The sequence below is a fragment of the Terrapene carolina genome, unplaced genomic scaffold (genome assembly GCF_002925995.2).
Source record: "Terrapene carolina triunguis isolate 2854851 unplaced genomic scaffold, T_m_triunguis-2.0 Scaffold67, whole genome shotgun sequence".
NCBI lineage: Eukaryota > Metazoa > Chordata > Testudines > Emydidae > Terrapene > Terrapene triunguis.
In genome coordinates this window covers 36,249,442-36,259,918 of record NW_020664418.1, presented here as the reverse complement: position 1 = coordinate 36,259,918, position 10,477 = coordinate 36,249,442, and the positions used below count along the sequence as shown (strand labels likewise).

Here is a 10,477-nt window from a genome sequence, read left to right as displayed (position 1 = left end):
CACTGGCCGCGGTTCGCCGTCCCGGGCCAATGGGGGCGGCGAGAAGCAGCACGAGCGAGGGATGTGCTGGCCACGGCTCCTCGCCGCCCCCATTGGCCCGGGACGGCGAACCGCGGCCAGTGGGGGCCACGATCGGCCGAACCTGCCGCGTCAGCAGGTAAATAAAACTGGCCCGGCCCGCCAGGGTGCTTACCCTGGCGAGCTGCGTGCCGAACGTTGCCGACCCCTGACATAAACAATTACAATTAAAAAGACAGATGGCTGGATTGAGTTAGAAAAAGGCTAGGCCATGACTATGACTAAGGGCTGGTCTACACTATACAGTTAAGCTGCCGTATGTCGACCTATGTCAACCTAATTATGTCCATGTCTACATTACAGCCTTCCTCCCACCGATGAAAGTGCCCTACAACACCGATATAATAACTCCAGCTCCATGAGAGATGTAAGGCTTAGTCGGTGTAGTTAGAGTGATGCAGTGTCTGTGTAGAGGCTGCGTCCCTTACATTGGCTGTCTTGTCAATTTCACACAGGGAAAAAAAAAAAAAAAGCCTCTGCTCCCCCGGAGAGCTGGGCAGCTGGACCTTGCTCCCCTCTGAGAGCCAGGGCAAGAAGCCTGGGCGACTCTCTGCCCACTCGGGGCACTACTGGCAGGAAACTGCCAGCAGAGCTGAGAGACTGGGCTCTCAGTTCCCCACACTGCCCCTCTTAGGTTGGTGGAAGCGCTGCTGGTGAGGATGCACACCACCGACCCAAGGAGGGTAGTGTGGACATGCACCACCACAGAGATTACTGCAGTGGCTGTAAATCAACCTCATATAGGTGGAGTCACATTTATAGTATAGACATACCTTAAGTCTTAAAAAGCTTTGTATACCTGACCACATTACTACCAAGGAGGATTGAAGGAAGGTTAAAAAGGTATAAACAGTGATTTAGGAGAGCAAAGAAACAGACTGAGAGAAACAGAACAGCTTTGAAGAACACTTCGAGAAAGAAACATCAGGGTCCTGTCAAAGCCATGCAGAACTTTGAAGACAATCGTTTACCTTTGTACATCATAGTTTGCATTGAAGAGACTGCCCTGCCACAGGCTGGTAATTTCCTCAGTCTCCTTTTCAGTGGGATTTCCTGACACTGTGACAAACATCATAAGAGTCTTCCCTTTTTTTGTCATTTTCAGGATACTCTCAGGCTTGCTTGGATCAATTTCAGAGAAGTCTATTGGTGCTGATGGCCTTTTGTGTTCAGGAAGATCTCCCTCTTCTATGTCATCATCTTTCTGTTTTGAAACAAACAGATTTTAATTACACATTAAACTTAACCTCAATATAAACTCCAACCTATTCTTTTGACATTTGTCACTGTTTAGTTTAGAAAATTATTAGACACTGCTTGTGATAACGAGCAAGATGTGTTTGATTTAATTATGAGGATTCCAAAATAAAGACAAATATAGCAAAATTGCATCTCCTGAACTCTTTACTGGGAGACTGCTCCAACTCTTAAGTGATATTTACTGACCTGTGAATCCTTCCTCACCTCCCCCCCCCCCATCACCTTATATATGCCACATGCTTAGGGCAGAATTCTGCCCTTATTCACACCCCTGAAGTCCCACTGACTTCAATGGGGATACAATGGGGATAAAACTACAAACAAAAATTGACCCATTCATTGCGTACTATATAAGAAATGTAACTGTCTTGGTGCCAATTTAAATTACATCATCCACATGCTTTATATCAGGGGTGGGCAAACTACGGCCCGTGGGCCGGATCCGGCCCATCAGGGGTTTGGATCCAGCCCACAGGATTGCCACCCCCATGGTGCCGCGGGCCCCGCAGTGCTCCCGCAAGCATCCGGCACCACATCCCTGCGGCGCCTGGGGCAGGCGGGCACAGAGGGCTCCGTGCGCTGCCTTTGCCTGCAGGCACCGCCGCCCCGCAGCTCCCATTGGCCAGAAATGGGGAACCGCGGCCAATGGGAGCTTCTGGGAGGGTACCTGCAGGTGAGGTCAGCACGTGGAGCCTTCTGCCCCCCCCCCCGCGGCCACAGGGACATGGTGCCGGACGCTTCCGGGAGCGGCATGGGGCCAGGGCAGGCAGGGAGCCCGCACCCCGAGCCCCTCCTGCACCCTAACCCCCTGCCCTGAGCAGCCTGCCACACCCCGACCCCTGCCACACCTGCACCTCAAGCCCCTGCCCTAAGCCCCCCAACCCCCTGCCGCACCCCACACCCCTCCTGCACCCCAATCCCCTGCCCTGAGCCCCCCCACACTCCACACCCCCTCCTGCACCCCAACACCTTACTCTGAACCCCGTCCTGCACACCATATCCCCTCCCATACCTCGCACTCCCTCCCACACCCCAGCCTTACATTCATGGCCCTGCATGCAATTTCCCCACCCAGATGTGGCCTCGGGCCAAAATGTTTGCCCACCCCTGCTTTATATATTCGTTTATACAAGACACACAGAAGCAATAAACACTTCAATGCACCTTGTATACTTTGTGGAACATACAAAAGCAGCGTTGCAATGTACATGTACACACACACCCTTAAGGTTTAGTAGCTCTTCCTGATTTTTTTTTTTTTTAAATTTAGGTCCCCTGTACATTTACTTTCATTTCTACACCGTGCCCTATACCAGCTTATGAATCAGGTATTATCCTCCAACCACATGATGGAGACAGGAAAAGACAATGCTGGTTCGGATGAATGGCCGCAGCTGTTTTCCTGTCTGGAACAAGTGGAGTTTGCTTTTTTACTGACTGACCTAGAGTTTTAAATTGAATTTCTATCACAACGTTGTCCTGCAGTCTTTTACTTTGGGGAATTACAGTGTTACTTCTTAAATAGGTATTTAAGCTTTTCCTTCTTCACTGCTTGCAAACTGGTTTTGATTGAACTTTTGTGAGTTGTATATACAAAGCATGGCTGAAGGGAGGAGAGGAGAGAATAGCTGTCTAGTGGATTGAGCTCAGAAATTCTAACTATGCTCCCAGCTCTGCTCCCAACTTACTATGTAGCCTTCAGTAAATCATTTATGGTGGATTTTTCACAAGCATGTAAGTGATTTACTAGCACAAACTCCATGGGGAAAAAGATCACAAACACTTCTGAAAATCCCATCCTTATTCTCTCTGCCTTAGTCCCCATTCCTGAAAATTGGGAGTAACACTTTTTGGGGATGCTGAGAAAGGCCATGTTTGCAAAGTATTGTGAAAGCATAAAGCATATTACTGAGAAATAATTTTTAGGAAACAGAAAAGCAATTCTCAGTACTATTCTAAAATTAGTTTAAGCCACACAAATGTAGTTTATTTTGTACTTGTGAAAAGAGGAGCTAGGAATACAAAGTTTCAACTAATCCTTATACATTACACAAACTGGCTAAGACTGCAATAACAACACATGCCTATTGATATCAATTAGCTGAATGGCTATGAACATTTATTCGTTTTCTCAAAGTAGTATTGCTTTGGTTTGAGTAAGTATAACCTTCCATCAAAAGGAGTGATTGACAGCTTCTCTACATGGCACTTCATCACTTGAAGACCTCTCAGAAAGCTTTATAAAAGAGATATGTATTACTGTGTGAAGTCCAAAACTAATAACTGAAAGCAAGACAAATAAGTGATTTTCAGTTTAAAATGAATAGGTAAGTCTGCCAGGCATGCATGAACATGAAGTTTCACAAAGAAAGTACTAAATGGATTAAATGACACCCATACATTTCTTCTTTATCTGTTTTCTCTTCACACACCCCTTCCTAAAATGAACTCACTCTGTTATTGATTTCCACATACTGTATTGTATATATTTTTATTACAGAATTAGCCAAAAAAAACTATGGTAATTTATGATTTTAGCTCTGAGCCAAGCCTGGGGAATGCCAACGTTTAAAATTAGTGCAATAATAAATGGTTTTAAAGAACATAAGTTTTAGACATGGAAAGAATTCTGGCTCCATTTCTGGCTCTCTTATGCTCTTCAGGCTATACAAAGTAGAGGGAAAGCAACCGTGGAGGGGCTGTTAGAGATTACCCTGACATATGGGAACCCTTGGGTGGCATAAAGAAAATGTAATGTGCTCTATGCTACTTGCCCCCCCAGTATAATGGGCAAGGCCTGAGCACAATGCGTGCTGGCCAATCACTGCCCTCTTTAGCTCCTCCTGGAGCCATTAAAAGCATAAATTAAAAACCCTTAAACTCCTTTAACTATTACATGTCTGATTCAGTCCCATGTGCTCGCAGGTTTGAGGCAGGCATAAAGGCAGCTTAGCGGTAACTTTGCCTTCCTCCCTCAACTGTGTCAAGAATGAGTTCAGAACAGTTGAAGATTATGCCCTGTGTATATAAAAAGATATATGGTAGATTATTAAATAAAGTTTTACCTCATCCTAAAATAATCAGGACTTAATCCTCAACATCCCTGAGAGACTGGCCAATATTCTCATTATACAAGTGGGAAAACTGAGGTAGGGGGTAAACTAACTTGTCCAAAGCCACATAGTAAGTTAGTAGCTGAGCCAGGATTTGAATTTTAATACTTCCTGACTCCTAACACCACAACCATTCTTCCATATGGTCTCATTTTTATCAATCACACGCTCTGTAATAACTCTCCTTTTCTTCCCCTGCCCTTTATCTGACACTTCCAGTTTTCTCATCCCACACATTTACAACTACTTCAAATTTCCCTTCCGACACCCAGAAGATTGGGGGAGAGGGTGGCGAAGGCAGGGGGACAAGAGGAGGAGGAGAGTGCACATATAGCCCTCTTACAAATTCTTCAGCCTCACAAGGCCTGTGTGCTCTTTTGGCAGCCCCCTGGGAAGGCAGGGTGTGACTCCCACTTTCCAATCCTTGCTGTTGGTTACCATAGAGATAGGAAACACTAAAAAAATAAGGCTCTCTACAAGGAAACATATTAGCTAGTTATGATTACCATCATTTTAAACCAAGAGTTAAATCATGTTTTAACATCATTTTAGTTAAAACATATTAGGTAACACAATTTCTAATGCAATGCTTTTTTCCTGTAGACAAGGCCTTAGTGCCAGTTCATAGACTGTGAAGTCCAGAAGCTGCTCAACAAAAATACTCAGTTCAGCAGAATCAGGTGGCATTTTTCTTCTCTGCAAAAATCTCCTGTGCAAAAGGCACATGCAAAAACCAGTTCCCACACTTTGACTTGGAACCCTGTGTAACTGGGTACAGATAAAAGTGATATATTTTTACCTCTGCTGCTTTCAAAAACAGAACAAAACATTCTGAACAACTACCATAGGGGAAGGAATGGAATCAGAAGGTTCTATGGCATTTGGGAGAGACAAATAGAAAAGGCAGCAGATGGGGAGAAAAGAAATAGAAGAGACTGTAGTGACAGAAGGACCCATGGGGAGACAGGGAACAGGCAATAAAGGAAAGTAAACAGAACATAAGAACCGTCTGACCCAGTATGGCCAATGATCCTTCTAGCCCAGTAGCCTCTCTTCTTATAGCGGCTGATGTCAGATTCTTCAAAGGGAATGAACAGAACCGGGCAATTACTGAGTGATCCATCCCATCATCTGGCAGTCATCATTTTGTATGTATAGCCGGGATTATGTTTTCCAGCATGCATTACTTTGCATTTGACAACATTGAATTTCACCTGCCATTCTGTTGCCCAAACCACTGTTTTGTGAGATCCCTTTGTAACTCGCTGCAGTCAGCTTTGGACTTAACTCTCTTGAGTAATTTTGTATCATCTCCAAACTTTGCCACATCATTGTCTACCCCATTTTCCAGATCTCGTATGAATATGTTTGAACAATAATGGCCCCAGAACAGATCCTTGGAAGACACTGCTATTCACCTCTCTCCATCGTGAAAAATCACCATTTACTCCTTCCCATTGTTTCCTTTTAGCCAGTTACTGATCCATCCCTCTTAGCCCATAACTGCTTAGTTTGCTTAAGAGCCCTTGGTGAGGGACCTTGTCAAAGGCTTTCTTAAAGTCCAAGTACACTAGATCCACTGGATCACCCTTGCCCATGTTTGTTGACCCCCTCAAAGAATTCTAATAGATTGGTGAGGTATGATTTCCTTTTTCAAAAGGTGTGTTGACTCTTCCCCAACTAATTGTGTTGATCTGTGTCTCGGATAATTCTGTCCTTTAGTATAATTTCAACCAATTTGCCTGGTACTGAAGTTAGGCTTACCAGCCTGTAATTGCCAGGAGCGCCTCAGAAGCCTTTTTTAAAAAATTGGCCTTTACCAGCTGACTGGTGGATAGCTAACGTAGCAGGCTGATTTAAGCAATAGGTTACATACCACACTTAGTAGTTCTGCAATTTCATATCTGAGTTCCTTCAGAACTCTTGGGTGAATACCATCTGGTTCTGGTGACTTATTACTGTTTCATAAATGAAGTTGTTAACATGTATGAGTAGTACATGTCCTCAAGATTGGGGCCTCAAATAGTAACTAGCTTGAAAGTCAGTCTAGTTGGGAAGAGATAGTGGAGAACAAAGTGGGCTACAATTAGTTGAACTGAGTAACTGATGATATGTGGTACCTTAATTTGTGCTCTCCACCACATCTACCTAGTAGAAACCATTTATCTGTTAAAAGAACAGGAGTACTTGTGGCACCTTAGAGACTAACAAATTTATTAGAGCATAAGCTTTCGTGGGCTACAACCCACTTCTTCGGATGCAAGTGGGTTGTAGCCCACGAAAGCTTATGCTCTAATAAATTTGTTAGTCTCTAAGGTGCCACAAGTACTCCTGTTCTTTTTGCGGATACAGACTAACACGGCTGCTACTCTGAAACCTGTCATTTATCTGTTCACAATCTCACAAAGTAACTATCGACTTGCTCACTAGCTTTGACCACAGCAGAGCTCTCAAGCAGGGAGGGAATCAAGTTCTGGCCATGGTAAAGTGGACAGGGCTCAAACTGCCAACTCCCAGGGTTACTTGCACTCATCCCAGGCTGTAACTGGGGATTTCAGGCAGACGAGGGAAGGGGGGTCATGCGGGGACTAGGATCCTACCTATTCCATCAACGCCCCCAAACAACCTTTTATCGGATCTACCTGACGGAGGTGGAATATGTCACGGCGGGGCCGAACCCCGTTGTCGGCAAGGGAACCCCGACCCCAGTAGCACAGCTCGCCCCCCACCTCCTTGCCAGGGGAACCCCGGCCCGTTCTCCCCGGCACAGCGGCGGGAACTAGCCAGCGCGCTCCCGGCCCCTGCGGACACGGCTCCAACAGCAGTTTTGGGGAAGTGTCCCGCCGCCCCTTGGGGCAGGAGCGCGCCCTCCCGTCGGCCGCACCCCGAGCTGCGCGGAGCCCCGTGGCGCGGGAGGGGGGCGGGCAGCGATGGGGACTGGGGGGGGTCCGAGAGCCCGGAGGGGGCCCCAGCGGGGAGCACATGTCGACTCAGTTCAGGGCTAAGCGGGGGTGGGGGGGGTGGGGGAAAGCTGAGGGGGGAGGCACCACGTGGACACCGGGGAGCGGTGGGGGACTGAGGGAAGCTCGGCGAGGAGGGCTCAGGGGCTGAGCGGGGGGCGCCATGTGGCCTGAGCGGGGGGCGCCGCGGGTCCCCGACCCAGCCCGTACCTCCCACTGCTCCAGCAGCCGCGCCATGTCCGCATCGTTGTAATCCCGAATGTCCTTCTTCTTCTTGGCGGGCTGGGCCCGGCGCTTCCCCTCCGGCTCGCCAGCCCCGGCGGCCGCGACCAGCAACAGCAGCACCAGGCCCAGGCGGGCCCAGCTAGCGGCCGCCGCCATCTTCTCCGGGCTCCGCGGGGAGGAGGCGCCTCCTCCGAGTCCTGCCTCCGGGGGCGGGGGCAACAGCGGCTCGGCCTCTGCCCGAGGGCCCGGCCTGAGAGCCGGGCGAGGGATGGGGGTAGGGCAGCAGCTGCCACCAGCGTGTGTGGGAGCTGCAGCAGGGGCTGGCCATATACCGGTCAGGGGTAGGAGACCAAAGACAGAAGTGCCGCCCGCCCCACCTTTAACAGGAAGGCGTCACACATCAATTCCCAGCCTGGCTTGACACTGGGGGCAGCCTCTGCACGCCTAGGCCCAGCTCAAGCCCTCCTGGAGGCCAAGGGATTGCCTGGGCGTAACCCAGTGCAGGTTTGAAACCCACCCTAGGTTTGAAAAGACAGTTCAAAACGTAATGTAAACTTTTCACATCTTTAAGTGATTGCTCCCCTTTCCTTCAGGAGGATGAACGGATGCGGTATGGCCAACCCCCAATGTTCAAAAGTCATGAGTCAAGCTTGAAATTGGCTTTAAAATCATGAGATTAGGTAAAAATAATAGATTTAGTGTTCCTTCTGCTTTTTGAGCCTTTTGGACACACTGGGGTCACATTTTGGAGCTTTCTCTGCAGCCATGAGGGCTAGAAACTTTTTCTTTAAGAAGGAAGGCTGAAATCACATATCCACTTGACTCCAGGAGCTGGGGCTTTAAAGAAAACAATAATTATCATGTATCAGAGGGGTAGCCGTGTTAGTCTGGATCTAGAGTCCTGTGGCACCTTATAGACTAACAGACGTATTGGCGCATGAGTTTTCGTGGGTGAATACCCACTTCGTCGGATACGGAGCATGGAGCATCCGACGAAAGCTCATGCTCCAATACGTCTGTTAGTCTATAAGGTGCCACAGGACTCTTTGCTGCTTTTACAATAATTATCATGAGACTCATGACAAAAGCATGAGAGTTGGCAATACTGCAGATGTGTTTAGTCCGTGCTGTAAGGATTGGCTCCCAGTGTTGGAGATCCTCTGGCTTTTGGAATTGTCCCAGAGATCTCATGCAATTGTAGCAGAAGACTTGCTTTAACTGCCATGTAGTCTCTGAAGGGTGAAACCATGAGGGGCCATAGCTTCTAAGGCAGCTTGAAGAGGGCCAGCACCCAGCACTGCTTTCAGGACCTTGGCAGGTGGACTGGAGTCCATATCACAGGAAAGGAAGCTGGATAGAGGATGTGCCTGAGTGTATGCCCAGAAGTCTGGAGTTTAAGGCAGTGACTCGCCTCTGTTCCAGACCCAACAAATCTAAGAGCCTATGCGATCCAAGGCTTGGGTCTGTTACAGCTAGGGTGACCAGATGTCCCAATTTTATAGGGACAGTCCCAATATTTGGGGCTTTTTCTTATAGATGCCTATTATCCCCCACCCCCTGTCCCGATTTTTCACACTTGCTATTTGGTCACCGTAGTTACAGCCGCCTTGGTCTGCCAGGGTGTGCTCAGCTAGGGCTGTAAAAACCATATAATATGTTACCATTTTCTAACATTTTTACTACAAATGTGCAGAAGAAAGAGGAAGCTGTTAAACCATAAGCCTATTCCTGTAGCTTATTAAATGAACAGTAACCAAATCAGTGTTTTAATTAGCTGCTATTTCACAAAGCTGTTCCATAAATTATTAATTAACATATTTGTTCAAGGATTTGGCACTGTATCTAATATCTGGTCTGGTATATCAGATTGCCATAGTTAATGTTGCTTTTATTAAAGATGATTCTGGTAACATTCTTACTGCTGGAAGATGTTTACATTTACTGAAAACGTTCACATTTACAGACTAAATATTCAAAGTTTAGAAAGCTGGATCTCTGTCTCTGATTTTGGTGTATGCAAATAAAAAAATACATACCACTAAGTTTCTAATTTGATATATTGTCTCTAATAACACATTTTCCCTGGAAAAAAAAAACAAAAAAACCCCTCTTTACTTTGTCTTCTGGTGCTCCTATTGCACATACAAGTTCTGCTTGCCTTACTCAGATGAGTAGTTCACTTTGCCTAAATGGAACTACTTGTATGAGTCAGGTGAGCAGATGGTTCTGAATATCCTACAGTATACAATATTATGCATTCCTTCTAAATGTACTAAAGTTTTTGTATGTTGTGTTCTGAATTTCAGGGAAAGGAGCGTTTCTTATACGAGGCTAGGATCTTACAACTGGCTCCGTGTGTGAAGAACCTCACTCAAATCAATTATGGCTTGCATGAAGCCATTTGCAGGATCAGGGCCTTAGCAAGGGGAATGTTTGTGAGCTTTATGGTTCTTCCTACCCCAGTGATACTCGTGGAAAACAAGAATAATGCAATCCTAAATATATACCATAGAACAGAGGTGGGCAAACTACGGCCCGCGGGACTGTCCTGCCTGGCCCTTGAGCTCCTGGCCAGGGAGGCTAGCCCCCGGCCCCTCCCCTGCTGTCCCCCCCCCACGCAGCCTCAGCTCACTGCGCCACCAGCGCTTTGGCCTGCCGCTCCTGCTGTTGGATAAATATTAGGAGAAGGAGGAAGAAGTAGTAGTTGGAGGACATGCAACTGGGGGTCCAGTTATGCTGCAAGCCAGGACCTGTTTGAGACTCCACCGCAGTCCAGTCAGTCGAGCACAGGTGAGCTTGATGCAGGGAAGAAAGTTTGAGCTAAGTGTATACGAGTAGTTC

General features: G+C 47.2%; 1 protein-coding gene across 1 annotated transcript in view; it reads right to left on the bottom strand.

Moving 5' to 3' along the window:
* The window catches only part of MESD (mesoderm development LRP chaperone), an 11,526-nt gene extending 3,715 nt beyond the window's left edge, over positions 1 to 7,811 (bottom strand). Inside the window, 2 exon segments of the mRNA XM_024193927.2 lie at positions 1,050 to 1,282; positions 7,622 to 7,811. Coding sequence (XP_024049695.1) covers positions 1,050 to 1,282; positions 7,622 to 7,792 — 404 coding nt within the window. The 5' untranslated portion in view covers positions 7,793 to 7,811.
* Between the last annotated feature and the right edge of the window lie 2,666 nt (positions 7,812 to 10,477).